The 17,863-nt window shown below is 44.5% G+C and overlaps 1 protein-coding gene across 2 annotated transcripts in view; it reads right to left on the bottom strand.

Moving 5' to 3' along the window:
- The window catches only part of TMC7 (transmembrane channel like 7), a 430,401-nt gene that overhangs the window by 259,638 nt on the left and 152,900 nt on the right, over nt 1-17,863 (bottom strand). For both annotated transcript variants that reach the window (XM_078665244.1, XM_078665243.1), the window contains exon 7: nt 7,564-7,711. In XM_078665244.1, the coding sequence (XP_078521370.1) occupies nt 7,564-7,711 (148 nt within the window). The remainder of the gene's footprint in view (nt 1-7,563; nt 7,712-17,863) is intronic.

Raw genomic sequence — 17,863 nt, 5'->3', positions numbered from 1 at the left:
GGAGTAGCCATATTCTTTAGCACTGGGAAAGTCTGCTGGGTGCAGCCATGCACTTTACTAATCCCATTATTCTTATTATTAGATTCAAGAGTACTGGTGAGCTACCAGTAGCATCAAGCTACCAATTGGAGAATCCTGGTTAATAGGATCAAGAGTGGTCAAGAGTGTCTTTTTTTTTTTTTAAAGTAAACACAGACACTGTTAATAATTCACGTTTATATTATAAATGTGAATGCATCTTTAACGTTTTACATATCTCCGAGACTGCATGGCCACATGTGCTCAATATATTACATTAAAAAAAATTGTATTTGCGTAACCACTTTGAGAAGGTCACACTTCAATTTTAGAAAGTTTTATTTGTTTAGAAAGTTTCAGAATTATTCGGTCTACACTTATTGTGCGAAGGAAAATGAGAGTGGATGGGCGAAGCCCTAGAGGTCTTTCACAAACATTTCAGGAGACTTCATCCAACCCTTTCAGTACGAAGAAGTGTGACCTAATTAGGTTGACCCCTTTGCTGTTCCACAGATCCTTATGTGCAGAATAGGATAGGCTCATAATATTGTTTCAACAGCATCCCAAAGATCTGGAAGCGTTGGGTAATGTCTATGACTTTGTAATGGATAACGCTAGTAGGGCTCACTAGATCTTGCTTTAGAAGGAGCTACTGCGGTGTCATATTACTTGAACTGGTTGATGCCTCGAACACAAAGGAATGCTGCTTGGGAGTAATTGAAATGGCTAATTTAAAAAAAATTTTTTTTGGGGGGGGGGTTCCGATTGGAATTTATTTACGGCACTCAACAATGTCTTACCAGCCCACAGATTTGCATCAATGGCTCTATCTACATCATTGATTAAAGAGGCAAGGTCCTCCTAAGCAACGTAAAAGGTGGGGATTAACATTATCAGAGAGTCGTTTTGGGGGTTTCTCTCTGCCGCTCCATAAACAATTAATGTGGTAGTTATGTGAGAGTTCATTTATTTACTTTGAAGTGCCTTTACCATTTCCTTCGGCATTTCTTTTAATGTTGGCGCGAATAAAATGCACCAAGATTTCAGGGCATCAACCGCCATGTAAGGCCATTAACTTTATTTCAGGCTTCTAGACAATCAACGTTGAGAAGAACTAAGCTGTTTTAAAACGCTTGAATAAAAAAAGAACCAACAAAGATAAGGACAGCACCGAATAAAGTGTCCACAAAGGTGAAGGGAAAGATACGCCTTTATAGACAGAGCATTGAAACGAATAAAGGAGATTAAGTCCAGCTCTCGAAAAATAACTCTAAATGCCTGGGGACACCCTTTGATTTATACACGGCAACCATGATCAAAGACAAAGACCTTGAAGACAAAGTGGCAAAAACAATTACGATCAAAAGGAGCAGCCCTGACAAAAAAACATTTAATGGACAAAATTGGGTTGAAAACCGATACCATCTGTTGGAAGGGGATACTGTCTAACCCAAAAGTATTAGATCTAAGTTTAAGTAAACCATTTAGAAATCCATTGTTCACAATAAATGAACTTTAATTACCACTGGGCTGCAACAATGGACTATTGGTTTTGGCCAAAAGCAAAAAAAAGTTTTAGTATCACCACACTACCTTTTTCACGGAATATAGTGACGAAAGATGGATATATATTTGCCTAAACGTATAACGATTGACACTAATTTGTGCATTTACTGAAAAGAACCTGCACCATGATGCTCTTTTTGGTTCTTTCCTTCCTTTCTGGACTGTTTGCAACGTGTTGTTTTGAGCATGGTGGTCAGCACGAGTTATGGCGTGTGCCGTGCCTGTTGGTAACCGTAAGTGATGGATTTCAGAGGTTTGACATGGTTGAGTCAGAACCATAACTCAGTTTTTAAATGAGTTTTTTAGTGAATCACATTTTTTGTCAGGCACTTTATATCCAACTCCTGCAGTCTTGGCAATAGGGCTTGGCCAGCATCTAACTTGCGGTGAGCATCCAACGGCCGCTGGGGGGCATGGGCACATCGTCTGGTCAGTAGCTATACCCTTTGCCCAACCCACAGCTGTCGGTCACCATCCTTGGCACATAGCCTTCAGTGAACAGCTGGAGTTTATCAATGGGCTTGGCATGTGGCCTACGCCCTTCCATCCTCCATATGCCATTGCATACAGCCTTTGAACAGCACAGAGGGATTGGTCTTTAGTGTATTGAGATACTTATTAAAATGTTTGCCCATTTTTAACAGTATGGAACTTTAGAGTGAGAAATTATTTCAGCAGATACATGAAACTCAAGTCAGTAGTGAAATGAGAGCCAACCACAAAACAGCAGTCAATTCCAGCACCTAAAAAGGACTGTTGCGACTCTTAAAGCTTTTGTGACTTGAGAGAGACACCCATTTAATTTTTCCCAAGCATGGGAGTTTTCCACACCTCCTGGTACCCCTTAGCGCCAAGGTCAGGAACCTCTGAAGGTCGCCCTCTTATTGCTGTGTAAAACAAACTTCCACAGTGTGAAACTTGAGTCAAAACTGACATGAGGGATTCATGCTGGCAGAAAAAGAAATTTCAGAGCCTCTTCTAATCAATCACATTTCTCGAGAAAATCAAAATGCGATTGACAGGATCTCAGAGTCACGGCTTTAAGGCTTTGAATGGTAGAGATATAAAAAAACATTTACCCCTTTAAAGCCGGTTAGAAATCGGGGTCTCTAGTTGACAATGGCTGGCGCCAATTACCAATATCGGACCTTTCTTCCTAATTCAGGGCAAGTGGGCTACCCCCTTTGACAACCCCTGCTCAACCCTGTCAGAACATAGCATGAGCAGTTAGCCCTATCTCAGAGGCAGTGTGTGGGGCATTAATGACCACGCACAATAAGGCAGTAATGACACCACAAAAGGACACAACTCAAGTAGGTATAGAAAAAGAATATCTTTAACGTTCAACTCAAGACTCACAAAGCGTTAAAACAAGCTACAATGCACATAAACTAGTAGGGACTCAAAAAGGCAATAACGTATTCCCCAGGATGTGACAATGACTGAGCTCAAGGCCGGGGCCTACGCAACCCGTTGCGCACCAGGTACCTGCCGGGTAAAGGGGACACAGCACGCAGTTACTCGAAGAAGCGGAGATGGTGACAGGCGGACTCCCAGCGACCACAAGTCTTGGCTGCAGGGGTCCGCAGCGTGCACCCACAATGGTTCGGGCACTTGGGGACAGGCGGGCTCTCAGCGGCGGCAGCACGCGGCTACGGTGGCCCGTGCTGGTGGAGGCGATGAATCTCATCTTGCAGCTCCGTGGTGGGCTCACAGCAGCAGCAGCTCTCTCTTGGCTGCGGCGGCCCACGAGATGATCGTGGCAATCCTCTACAATGGGGAACAAGCTGCGGGCACTCAGCGGCAGCAGCTCTCTCTCAGCTGCGGCGGCCCACAGGACAAATCACAATGATGCAAAGTCGGCAAAAGTGTGGGCACTCGGCGGTAGTAGCTCCTTCTTAGCCGCGACGGCCCACAGGACGGAACACGATAATACCAAGTTGGCAACAGTGCGGGCGCTCAGCAGCAGCAGTTCTCTCTTAGCTGCGGCGGCCCACAGGAAGAAGGGTGATGCAAAGGTGCGGGCACTCAGCGGTGGCAGCTCTCTCTTAGCTGTGGCGGCCCACAGGATGAAGGGTGATGCAAAGTTGGCAAAGGTGCGGGCACTTAGCGGCGGCAGCTCTCTCTTAGCTGCAGTGGCCCACAGGATGAAGGTTGATGCAAAGTTGGCAAAGGTGCGGGCAATCGGCAGCGGCAGCTCTCTCTTAGCTGCAGCGGCCCACACAGATCCAGCGACGATTGTGAAGGTACAAATTCAGGTGGGCTCTTAGTGGCGTCAGCTCTCTCTTAGCTGCAGCAGCCCACACAGATTCAGCAAAGTTGTAGAGGCTCAAATTCAGGCGGGCTCCCAGCGGCGGCAGCTCTCTTAGCTGCAGCGGCCCATACAGATTCAGCGAAGTTGCAAAGGTATGAATTCAGAGTTACTCACAGTAGAACCTGAGGCTCCGGATTACTCGACGGAGGCCTCACCTGCAAGCAGAATTCCTTGGACAGGAATTCCGACGGCGTGAAGTCTAATGTCCCTGAGACTTCAACAGGAGGCGCTCTCAGTTCAGGCCCTCGGGTAGTTCCTTCAGCAAGCTTGGTGAAAGTTTTCAAAATCCTTTTTCTCTGTTCACTCGGACAGAGTTTCGTCTTGACCTCTAGAAGAAACACCCTGAATAAAGTTCCAGTGCAGCGTTTTATACCTAAAAATTATTTGTTCTCTAAAGTCACAAATCACTCGGTCCAGTAAGAACCAGTTCGGTGGTGTCGGGGAGCACTTGGTTTACGAGGGAATATCCTGTCCTTTCAGAATGAGGGGGTCTGCTTTCAGACGCCAAGTAGGAGGTGGAGCCATCATTCACCTGGCCAGGCACAGCCTTGCTAAGATCAAAGAGTCACCCCTCCCCATGCGCGGAATACCGATCTCTCTCTCCAGCCAGATCTGACCCAGCAGGCCCTGCTGCTCCAAAACCCGACGGCTAATGCACATACTAACAAAGCCTACAGTAAAGCTTAGGCAAGAAAAAAACGCTTTTCCCGAAGAGGCATTTCCAAACATGGGATCTATAAATGATCCTTACTAAAAGGTGTATCTCGAGGTCCTGAGTTTAACACCTTCGAATATCATGAAGAGCTCAGCTCGTCATGAGCCACGGTGCTCATGTGCTCATGACGAGCTCAGCTCGTCATGACCTTTAGAACGCTCGCATGCTGGGCTAATTCCCCTGCTGTGCGAGCGTTCTAAAGAAACGGGTGTGGTTATGACAAGCTCAGCTCGTCATGAGCACACGACCACCCTGGCTCATGACGAGCTGACCTCGTCATGAGCACGGGGGCGCTGTGCGCCCCCCCCCCCAGCACAGCAGGGGAATTTGCCCAGCTGTGAAGGGGATAAACATATCAAACTCGAAGTTCCTCTCAGGTTCCTGGGGTCAGATAGGATTATAGATGGTAATCCTCAACCCGCCCATTCTGGCCTATGAGAATGGATCGTTTCACAGTAGTAACCGTGAAATGGAGGGTAACTCGCTATTAGAGCACGCTACACAGATCTAGGTATTATGGTTATCCTAATTCATACAGTCATCTTTACACAAGCATTCGCACTGTGGCACTGATTAGCAGTGGCACGGCACCCAGAGCATCTAAATCCAGTCAACATAAAACATAGGAGGAGGAGAGAGGAAGGGAGACCCACGCCAATGATGCCAGGTCTAACAAAGCCTTTTCTGCAACCTCTTTTAAAATGCTTATTACTTCAAAAAAGACTGATCGGATTTATACCAGACTAACCAAGGTACGCTTACGGAGTAAAGTTCGTTCATGCCGAATTAACGGTAAATACTTTCAGCTGTTGCAGCTATAGGGGCAAGCAAAATTTTGTAAGGGGGATAAATGGGGAAACACTTTCACTCCTCCCTTAACTTTTTAGCCCCTGCATGGATCTTCACAAAACTGGGCAGGCCATACCTTAGTTAACTAAACTAGTAGACTGCCACATTTTGTGTAAATCCATCCACAGGATCAAAAGTTCTAGGCAAATCGAAAAATGTCTTTCAATTGAAAGTGTGTATCAAGCATAATTACACAGGGGCGGCTACCACTGTGTAATGTTTTGCTTGTGTGTGTGAGTTTGAATGTAGCGCATATGTTTGTATATGCATATTGGTGGACGACAAACACACAAGAAATCGCTGATGAACTGAATTGCTGTATTCTTTTAAAAATTCACCTTGACAAACAAGGCAAAGTCCATATGTATGTGAAAAATACAAGTCTCTTTTAAATATTATTTTTATGTATTAGGTATAATAAATAATTTGGTGAAACATTCAGTTGTAGGCAAAGAAAACTTCCCTCGCATGATGACTGCTTAAGTTGCTGTCAAGAAATTGCAATCTATAACTTAGTGGTGAGCATTCACCCTCGTTCATATTTATGCGAGGCCAATTATTTTCTCTAAGGCACTTTTAGCGGGGAGGGGAGGAGGGGGTGGGGGGCAGAGTCAGAATTTATGCCCATTGTTTTCGTACAGCGAATGCTAAGCAGTTTCCATTCTAACTTGGATTTGTGCATCTCCAGGAAGCTTCCATTACTTCGTGTGATCTCTTGGGCAAGAGTAAAGTCCACATTTGTAAAGCGCACAATCACCCGTAAGGGTCTCTAGGCGCTGGGGGCCGTCGGGAAGATTAAGTGAACTATTGCCCAGAGTCACATGGTGCTGGGCTAACCTGCCGCCGGGGATCGAACCGTGGTCCCCAGATTCCAGCTTCAGTCGCCCTGGCCGCGGCGCCACACCTCAGAGCAAACGAGGCGGACTGAAGGTTATTCCTGGATACTGGAGAGCGCTGACTGAAGGATATTTTTGGATACTGGAGAGCGGTACAGGGTCAATGTTACCATCACAAAAGAGGCTCCAATGTGAAGTGTATTCAAGACAGTCTCTAGAAGAGGCCTAACTACAAAAACACAATGGTTTGCGTGCCATAAATTGTCTAACATCTTGCTAATCTAGAATAGGGTTCCGGAGTAGCGTGCTACTCGCCAAGAAAGTGCTTCAACACCCCAATGCTAACTTTTTTTCCCTCTTCTATCCCTCCGGTATCCTTCTCAATCCAAATAACGGACTAATAAACACCCCTCAAATTGCTTTCATATTTCACTATACTAACTCAACACTAATCCTTTATGGGTTCCGGAGCAGCGTGCTCCTCGCTGAAAAAGGGATTTGACGTCTCTTCAGGGGTAGTAAGCGCTATATAAATGCAATTACAATATAATGTTAAAACCCTTCTTGCCCACAATGACACACTTCCAGGGGATTCACATTAAAGTCTGCTTGATACATTTCCAGAAGGTTTGTGAATCTACAGCAGTGCAGTAAATATTACTAATGAAAATGTGAGAATCCATAACCTTTTTATTTTGGCATGTTTGGTTACAAGTTCTGCTAACTGTCGTTTTGCAATAATACTTCAAAAAAAGCAAACACAACTGACCCATTCGTATGCACACTGTTGGTTCATTCTAACAGAATTGAGCCTTTTTGGCTGACTAAATGTAGACCAATATTTGTTTGGTTTAGTGAGTTAGCATTTTAATGTTAAAAACCTTAAATATAGATTTCAGAAGGCTAGGTATAAACTACCACAAACCCAGAAATTAAAGCAATGAACAATTTAAAGAAAATGCTTTTTATTCACAATCCCCCCCAAACCAAATGGAGAGCAGACAACCCATTCCCCCGCCCACCCTCCTCCGAACTCTAGTAGGAAAAGCCAAAAAAGGAAGCATTCTCCATGTCTCATTACATGCTGTATATTTTCAGTTCCTTTTTAACGATTTTCATATTTTTTAAGAAATGAGAAACTTCATTTATAACATACGGTCCGATATACCTTTTCGAATTCAATATGCTGAACAGGACCACTAATTATACATTTAGAAGAGTTACAAATGTTATTTAAGAATATAAAACATAAGACAATTGCTCACTCTCAGTTCATATTGCAGACTGCTATGCTTCAAATGAGCCGTGTCCTCATCAATTATACAGAAATCCCAGCCGGCAAATAATTTGTTGCAATAGCTCTGAAATCGATCTTCATCATGTACCAAACTTTGTTTAAAACCTTCCACAGACCTCAAATGAAAAAGAAAATTAATACAGCTGGGCGGATTTTCAACACCAATGCAATAGGAGTCAATCGATTATTGCAAAGCAGTTAGAGGTGGTAGATCACCAATAACAGAAGAGATATGCGAAACCAAGACTAATACAAACTGGATACAAGTAAAACAATTAATAATTTAATATTTAAAAATAGAGATTGTGTTAAAGAGGAGACATTACACATTTGAAAACTTTGGAACGTAAACACCTCTGGCACCAGAAAGTGTGACAAAGTAAAAGATACGGTGTTAATTGGGAGCTTGTACAAAAAATATATTTACAGCAATGAGGTCCAAAAGCAACCTTGCAGAACAGCAAGATCAGGGCAATACACTATAATAAATGTTAACATATGTAATCCTTTTACGTTCATTTATTTAATTTTTAGGAGAAGAGTACAAAATCGAAATTTGTTGTACTCTAAAGAACTGAACTTCATGAGCGCAAAAGTATACACATTTTTGTGTCAATCTTTTCCTGACCAACACAGTTCCTGAACAAACACGATTAATGAACCACTTTAGCAAACCACTGACTTCAATATGATGCGTGCACTTACAAAGCAGAGAGGAGTAGCTTAGTCTACTCCATACATACACACTGGCATTGATGGACAGAGAAATCCTAAAGTCAAGAATTCCAGGAAAAGGGCAGCTGAGGTTCTGGGTGGGAATCCCCAGGTGACAAAGCTGAAGGGGTGGATATGAAGGCACAGGTGACACACAGCTAAGTAGGGCCTGGGAAGGTACATATGACACGCTGCATAGGGGAGGGAATGCACAAAGGGGGTAGTGGCAGTACCAGGTGACAGGCAGCGGATCCTGGGCTCAGTAGGGGGGCAAGCATCAAGTGATGTGCAGCGGGGTGAAGCACCAGGCAATGTGTAGCTTGTGGAAGAAAGTACAAAGCAACGTACAGCAGGGGGAAGCACAAGGCAACGCACAGCAGAGGGAACAGCACCTGACAGTATCCAGTAAGGTGCGTGGGAAGCACTAGGCGATGCACAGCAGCGGAGTGAGTAGTACCAGGCGACGTGAAGCAGGGGATTGAGAAGCACCAGTCGACCCACCCCAATGAGTGTACCCTGTATGATTATCACATGACGAAAGTAGGTTATTCAATATTTTGAGCCCCCTCACAAACCCAGGTGTAAGATGTTGCAAACATCTTCACACAGCCTTGAGAATGAGGGCACTTTAAAACTGGTTTTAGACTGTATGTGAAGGCTTTGAATACCTTCAACCAACAAGTATGTGTAAATAACTAGGTTACTGGATAGGGGAGTTGGAAACCCTACGCAAGCAACAATCACCATCTCGTCAAGGTAAACCACAAAAGTCATTAAATTAACCTGTGCTTAACCCTCCGATAATTTGGCACAAAAGCAGTCCAGCTTAACTTAGAGGTAGTGTATAAAGGATTTATACAGCATACAACCCATATTAAAGAGAAAATACAAAACAAGAAAAATCCCAAACCAATTTAGAAAAGTAGAATCAATTTTAATAAATGACACCAAAACAAATACATCTAATCAGTAGAAGCAGAGTTATGATTTTTTAAAGTTTTTAGTAAAATGGTGCGCCTAAAATTTCAAACCGCTAACAGCAGTTATCTGATTGTGCGAAACTGGCGTAAAGTCAAGAGTAATAGCTGACTGCGATGGAATGCAAGTCAGATATAAGGGGTGTTTGGGCCTGGTCTCAGCTTAGCTTCAGGCTGGGAAAGTTTCTTGAAGAAAAGTCCAGGAGAAGTTAGAGTTCAGCTCGACAAGGCAGCAGACTGTGTCCAAGGAGTTGTCGACGCTCCCGGAGAGCGCTGGACAAAGTCTGAGTGAAGCCGCCAACATTGGGGGGAAAAAAGCTCCAAGGGGGAGAAACTGGATTTGAATTGAATTGAATTGAATTAAGCTTTTATATAGCGCATCTGCCACCCTACGGGTATCCTGTCGCTCAGACTTAAAAAGGTCGACCTAAACACAGACCAGATCAGCAGTAGGAGCAGGCTTAAAGGTCAGTCCTGGGGAAGAGCCAGGTTTTCGAGCTCTTTCTAAATTAAATCAGGGAGTTAGCTTGTCTGATGTTCTGCGGCAGCCCATTCCATAATTGGGTGGCTGCCACACTGAAGGCCCCCCCGCCCCATCCTAGAACGCCTAAATCTGGTGGTCGCCAGCAGGCCTGTGCTAGAGGATCGGAGGTGCCTTTTGGAGTTATACCAGGTAAATTTCTCTTACAGAGGGGCGGGACCTAGATTGTGCGCAGCTTTGAATACAATACAAAGGGATTTGAAGTGTACCCTTTCCTTGATGGGCAACCAATGAAGGTCTCTCAAAGCCAGCATTGTGGAGGATCTGCGTTGTCTGTTTAGCACCATCTTTGCCGCCATGGACTGGACTCTCTGCAACCCCTGGAAGATGTATTGCGGTGCTCCCAAGTACAGGGAGTTGCAGTAGTCCAACCTGCTAAGCACTATATTCCTCACTAGCGGACATACTCATTGGGAAGGCGGTCCCCGCTGGTTCTGGTGAGGATTTTTGCCTTTAGACTTAGACAACCTTTTGGAAGTCGAAAACCTCCATGCTGTAGCTGAAGAGGGCTACACAGGGCCAGATATCATCGCTGAGAAGTCCAGCTGGAATTGCTATTGTAGAAAAGAATGTAGCAGACGCTACTGCGAGTCAGGCTGACTTGCGATGAAGCTTGGACAAATAGATTGGCAGGTAGGTCACAGTCTTCCATCAGTTCTACAAGCACTTTTTGGTGAACATTTTTAGAAGTCCCACATTTTAGGGTTAGGCAGGAGCAGCACCTCTAACACCACTTCCAAGGGTCAAGGACCTGGGGGCCACCACTTGGGGAGTAAGGACTCTGTTAGAATTGGGGGCCTCTAGTTGGCAGAGGTAGGTACATTTGTCCAAATAGGGACCCTTGCTTCTAGTCCGGGTAAGGGGGATACACACTCTAGATAACCCCCTTGGTAGCCTGGCACAAGCAGACAAGCTTATCCTAAAGGCAATGTGTAAAGTATTTGTACCAACACTCACAGTAACGCAGTGATAACACCCCAAATGGACACCACACAGGTTTAGAAAAATAAAGTATTTTTATCTAAGCTTCACAAGAACAAAACTACAAAAATCCAACATATTCAGTAAAAGGTTTTCAGTAGAATGTCCTTAAAAACGGATGTTACTAAAAATAGACTGGAGGACTCTGTATTTCTTTATGCGAAAGAGTGACAGGGCAAATAAGTCCTTGACTGGTAGTAATTTATGTGCCCAATCGTGGTATTAAAACCGCATGTTACTTCGACCCGACGGACGATGCCCCTTCTGTTCTGAACCCTTTAATATTCTCTCAAGGCTGCCTCCGCGGCCAGCGACAATAAAGATTCACCCCCAACTGCTCAAATCAGTGTCAGGAGAAAGGGGGGCCCTGGTACCGCAACTCTCCATTATGCCACATGGTGGCTCAAGCGTGTGGCTCTGAGCGTTACCTGGGAGATGAGATGAACAACGGCTCAGGACTCAGGCTCGCCAATCCACTCTACGCTGCACGGGGCTAGCTTCTTCCTGGTGGGAGCGCAGCCCCGCTCACTCGGCAGTGAAGTGGATATCCTGCTGGGTGGCTGAGCGTCTGAGGTGTCCTGGTTGCTAGAAGACGCCTTGCAGCTGATCTTGCTCCCGCCCGGATTCTTCCTTTGGCGATTACGATCTTGCAGACGACTTGGGCCAGTGGCGTTGACGGCCTCTCAGTTGATCACGGCTTCTGTTAATTTCCCAACGGCCCTCAGCTGTGCACCGACACACACGCACAGAGTTGCAGAGACGATCTTGGGGGACAGAGCACACTCTGGAGATGCAGGCTTCGCAAAGGTTACACACTGTGCCCAGACACACGCACACAGCGTTGCAGAGATCTTGGAAACTTTGGTGTTCCTGAGTTTCCACAATAGGAGGCCAGGTCTCCTCAAGCCCTTGGAGATTTCCTTTCAAGCAGGGGACACAGCACAGTCCTCTTCCTCCCCTTGGCAGAATAGCAACTGCAGGTTAGCCCCAGAACACACAGCAAGGGCAGTCCTTCTTGTCAGTTTCTTCCGCTCTTCTTCTTAACAAAGGTTCCTCTTGATTCCAGGATTATCTAAAGTTCATGAGTTTCAGCTATAATATTTATACCACCAAATGTCTTTGTTCTCTTTGTGTAAGGACTCCTGAACCCAGTACAAACTAGTTGTGGGTGCACTCTGTCAGTGCACAACTTCTTCCTTTGTCAGTGTGGGCCATGGCCTTCAGGCTCACCGCAGGAGGTGGAGCCAGTCTTTTGTGGAAGGCAGGCACAGCCCTAGTCAGGTACAGGTGCTACTCCTCCCACCACTCCAAATGCAGATCGGCCTATTCAGCCCAGGGCTGACTCACCCAGAATCCTGGAGCCACCCCAGCCCCTGTCACTCCAAAGCCAGTCAGGCAATCCATAAACAGGAAGAGGCACACAGACAGGTTGAACAAGAAAATAGCCACCTTCTAAAAGTGCCATTTTCAAACACAGAATCTAAAAACCATCCTTACTAAAAGATGCATTATTAAATTCTGAGTTCAGGGATACCAGACTCCAATTTTCGATCTTACTCCTATGGGAAGATATGCTTGTAAAATGATACAAAGCATTCCCCATTCAGTCCTATGGGCAAGATAGCCTTTCAATAGTGAAAAACAAAATTGGCAGTATTTCACAATCAGGACATGGTACACACACCAGTACTTGTCCTACCTTTCACATACACTGCATCCTGCCCATGGGGAACCTTGGGCCTACCATAGGGGTGTCCTATGTGCAAGAAAAGGGAAGGGTAATGCATGGCAAGTGGGTACCCTGGCCAGGTCAAAATGGCATACAAACTGCACGCAGGAACTGCGGTGGCAGGCCTGAGACATCTTTTCCGGGCTACTCATGTGGGTGGCACAATCAGTACTGCAAGTCCACTAATAGCATTTGAGTTACCAGCCCAGTGCACTTTACTAGGGACCAAATATGCCAATCATGGATAACCAATCACAATAACACTTTACACAGAGAGCATATGCACTTTAGCACTGCTCAGCAGTGGTAAAGTGCCCAGAGTCCTAAAGCCAACGTCCACAGGCCAGGAAAAAGTAAGAGGAAGAAGCAAAAAGTTTGGGGATAACCCTGCAAATAGGGCCATTTCTGACAGACTGACTTCATCAGAGGCCAGGTGCAGGCTTCAGGGTCTCTGGAGCTTGTCATGTTCCTGTGGCTCACAAAAGAAGCCAGTAAATGTAAATGTAATTCGCATTTGTATAGCGCCTATCACCCAGGGGTCTCTAAGCGCTGTACGAATACCGCTGTGGAACCCTTCCTGGCCTGTTCCTATGAGGTGTCCACTCCTGGGCACCCCCAAGGTGAAGCCAGGCATCCTAGCGTTGTTAGGGCCGGTGTGGAGATTAAGCAAGCTATTGCCCAGAGTTGCAGAGTGGAACCCATGATTAGAGTAGGCACTGAGGCGAGAATTATCGGGTCCGAGGACATTGAGCCCAAGACCCTGCCGTGACGGGGATTGACCCCTGGTCCCGGGCCAGACCTCTGCCTCAGGGTCTGCCGCTCTAATCGGTGAGCCACACTTCTCCACGTCAACTAGCCCTTGGAGTAACTTTGATAGTCCTGGGTCAAGGCAGGTCTCAAGCAGCACAGCGGTCCTCTGGGGATCAGGGCAGGCCTCAAGAAGCAGGGTAGTCCTCTGGTAGCAGCAGACCAGTCCTCTCAGTACTAGGATAGGCCTCATGCAGCAGGGCAGTCTTTCTGAAGTCTTCCACAGGACCACGAGTGTAGTGAAGGGGTGTTCGGAGGGTCCAATATTTCTACCTGGAGGCAGTGTTTGAAGTAGGGGGAACACCCTGGGTACTCCCACATCTGGTTCTGGGAAGTTCTTTCCTTCCCCTGTCAAGTCTACAAGACGTATGGGGTTACAAAAGCCTAGTGTCAGGTTCTTTTGAGTATGTGCTGGAGACCGCACTTTAAGGTTTAAGATGGTCCCTCCTCCTAACACCTAGCCGCGATCTGACTTACTATCTGGGAAGAATACACAAAGCCCAACAGAAAAGTCATTCAAAGACATGTGACTCAAGACACTGGCAGCAGGGACCAAATGGATAAGGCAGGAAAATGTAACATTTCTAAAATGGTCTTCACAATTGCGACTTAAAATCGGACTATAGCATTAAAATGGATTGTAAATTACAATTAATTTTTGACCAAACCTGATATCCCTATCTGTTCTCAATCAAAAGTTAGCATTTATTAAATGTAAGATAACCTAATGTTATCCTGTGGGAGAGGTAGGTGCTACACCAGTGAAAAACGACTTTAGGAGTTGTTCACTACCAGGATATGTAAAACTTACAACCACATGTTCAACTTTATAAATACTAGGGACCCTGCTGTATGGGCTTTTTAGGGCCTACCATACAGGTGTGTTATCTGTATTAAAAAGGAATGTTTAAGCACAGCAATAGGTTTCTTCTGTAGGTCAAATTACTAGTTTAAAACTGCTCTACAGGCTGAAATGCAGGACTGAGGCACATTTTAAGGTGCCACTTTAGTGGGTGGCACAAAGAGTATTGCAGGCCTACTAGAGGCCTTTAATTTGCAGGGCCTGCGTACATGTACATCCATATACTACAGGCATATAAGTAAAATAATGAGGCTCATGCCAATTTTATCATGTTTTGAAGGAGAGAGCACTGGAACTTTAACATTGGTTAGCAGTAGTAAAGTGCACAGAGCCTAATGGCAACAAAACAAATTAGGAAAAACAGGAGTGAAGGCAAAAGGTTTGATCAGTATGTTAACATGGTGTTAGGAAAACCCCACCACCTCCCCCACAAATATATGCAATGTCTTGTCCCATTTGCATTTTAAAGATATGTAACCTCATTCAGACAGAGAATCCTTTGCTACAGTTCTGAACATTTAATTGGGCCAGTTCGGTAATGCCATCAAACATTAGAAATATCCATGTATAATGTTCACATGCCATAACTGAAATGCCAAAAGAGTAGATGAGCTGCGTTGCGAGTAGTTCAAATACCTAATAGAGTGGGGTTATAGAGGTTAGGATGTGCCAGGCACACCATAACAAGGGAATCTGAATGCGGTTAAACATGAAGTAAGTCAAACATAAAACAAATGGGTCATAAGATAAATCTGAAGAGCTCCATCTCCTCGAGGGCAATATCTCCCCGACTAACTTCAAGCTACGATCGGAATCCTCCCTTCTCGCAAAGGACGCAGTCAGATGGCTATACTGCCACTTTTTATAAAGCCTACACCTCCCTTTTGGTGGTGCCTCTTGTTAAAGTGTTCAATTTCTTGTTGACCTCTAGAGCAGTCATTATTACGATGTTAGAATCAACACATTACCCTTCTTCTTTAGCCAGGCAAACCTACCGTGCAATGTTCTTCATAAAGGCCCATATCTCTGCTACATTGTGATATGGAGCTATTTGATTCCATCATGGTGACTCGTCAATGTCACATTTGGCCTTCCATGGTCGCACCGAACCGACAGGCGAACAATAACACACGCCTGGCAGTGGCTCTTTTGGAAGTGGCTAAAAGACTTAAGCAAACCATTGCCCTTCTCTCCCTTGACACAGAGAAGGATTGGAATTACCTCTCCAAGGTCTTTGACAAGATCCAAATGGAGCCAAAGATTAATGCCTTTAGCCTTACCAACTTCTAGAAACCTACTTCTAAACGCTTGACGCCATGCTAATGAGGCACAGTATTGTAAGTAGAACTTAGTGAGAGCAATCACTGCCCTAAAAAAAGTTCTGTATAAAAGGTCTGCTCAAAGGCAAGGTGAAGCTGTCAAACTTCCTTATCTCAGAACTAAGACTAATAGGAGATAAAAAAAGGCCACTTACACACTGTATACAAAAAAGTGAGCGACCCAGATTACCCTTGAGGGCTTGGGTAGTTAAATGAAAAGGTAAGAGTGCCTTCAAGGGAATTCGTTTAAAAAAATTCTTAATTCACAATGTGATTTAGTCAGAATCAATAAATCATCCTTTTTGGAAACAAATTCAACTCAATATAATTAAACTAAAACAGACATAATTACGTATATGACAAACAAACGCATAAACCAGGTGTATGAAAAATAGAAGTTTATCAAACAATTAAAAATGATTCATATGATATACAGGAAACAAAAATAGGACTGGAGGTTGATACTCAATTTATGTACAAACAACTCAACAGAACCTATAGACGCCTATCCCAAAAGTATATTGAAAAAAACAAGCAGGATGAAGCGGAGGTCGACGTTTCGGTCTCCTACAAACTACTTGGCGAGACCATCTTCAGGACTGGTGATATTTTCAATCTGTATATTACACAATGTAATAGCGAAAATTATGTCTGTTGCGTATGAATTCCTCAACAGAACCCACGTCACGTTATTTGGATCAAAGTATTAATACTCCCGGGCAATTAATCATCAGAATCAATCTTTATTTTTGATCGATGGTGTGAATGCGGGGGTCCTGTCTGAAGAATAGGCCGTTTCCGCCTATTCTTCAGACAGGACCCCCGCATTGTGGCGCTTTGAGTGAAGACGACCGTATTGACTGAGGCATCTTGAAGCTGGTTGCGAAGTCGCGCTTTTGACACGACAGCCCCTTCTCTGTGATTGTAGCGGGCTTGAATGCTGTTCAACTTTGGCTATAATCGTTAGCGGCACTCTACGTTCACACCATCTATCAAAAATAAAGATTGATTCTGATGATTAATTGCCCGGGAGTATTAATACTTTGATCCAAATAACGCGACGTGGGTTCTGTTGAGGAATTCATACGCAACAGACATAATTTTCGCTATTACATTGTGTAATATACAGATTGAAAATATCACCAGTCCTGAAGATGGTCTCGCCAAGTAGTTTGTAGGAGACCGAAACGTCGACCTCCGCTTCATCCTGCTTGTTTTTTTCAATATACTTTTGGGATAGGCGTCTATAGGTTCTGTTGAGTTGTTTGTACATAAATTGAGTATCAACCTCCAGTCCTATTTTTGTTTCCTGTATATCATATGAATCATTTTTTGTTTGATAAACTTCTATTTTTCATACACCTGGTTTATGCGTTTGTTTGTCATATACGTAATTATGTCTGTTTTAGTTTAATTATATTGAGTTGAATTTGTTTCCAAAAAGGATGATTTATTGATTCTGACTAAATCACATTGTGAATTAAGAATTTTTTTAAACGAATTCCCTTGAAGGCACTCTTACCTTTTCACTTACACACTGTGGCTTTCAAACACCGAAGATGCAATCCAGGTCTGTAGTTAGCAGGTTCTCTACATTTGGTGCTGCACCGAACAAGGGCACTGTCTGGTGTTTTTTTTTTTTTTGCAGAGCCCTTGTACATATATCTCAGGTAGTTAATGTGCAATTAAAAATTAAATTTGTTTTACACTTTCACCTGGGACATAACCTTACTAATACTTTCCTGTATACCAAATTGAGTAAGTGTCAATTACCTCTAAAGAATAAGTTACTTACCTTCGGTAACAGATTATCTGGTAGAGACTATGTCTATCCGCAGATTCCTTACCTCAGAATTTCCCCAGGCTCGAGCTGGAAGATATGCCCTGAGTAGTACCCCTGCATGCTGGTTAGTGGCTTCAATCGACTCTGCGTCCATCGTCGACAGCATCTGCGCCGGAAGTGACATCACGGTACCTATATAGGCACCACTCAGGCGTACTGACATCTGTTTCTGTTCACAGCTTCCCACACCAGATGCATGGAACTTTGAGGAACACTGACCACTGATGTCAAAACTAATGTCCTGAGAGGGGTCATCCATGTCCCTCAAAATCTGTCCCCAGAGCAGGGAGGATGGATGGGCTGGTAAGGAATCTGCGGTTAAATATAGTCTCTACCAGATAAGGCATTGCCCAAGGTAAGTAACTTATTTACATGATAAGAGACTTCTAGCCGCAGATTCCTTACCTTAAAATAGATACCCAAGCAACACCCTCCCAGGAGGAGGGTCTGCAAGCCAATTTCAAACGAGAAAGTCCTGCAGGACCGAACGGGCAA

This window comes from Lissotriton helveticus, chromosome 10 (genome assembly GCF_964261635.1).
Source record: "Lissotriton helveticus chromosome 10, aLisHel1.1, whole genome shotgun sequence".
In the NCBI taxonomy this organism is placed as follows: Eukaryota; Metazoa; Chordata; class Amphibia; order Caudata; family Salamandridae; genus Lissotriton; species Lissotriton helveticus.
Note: the sequence above shows the minus strand (reverse complement) of the source record. Positions and strands in the feature narration are given on the sequence as shown.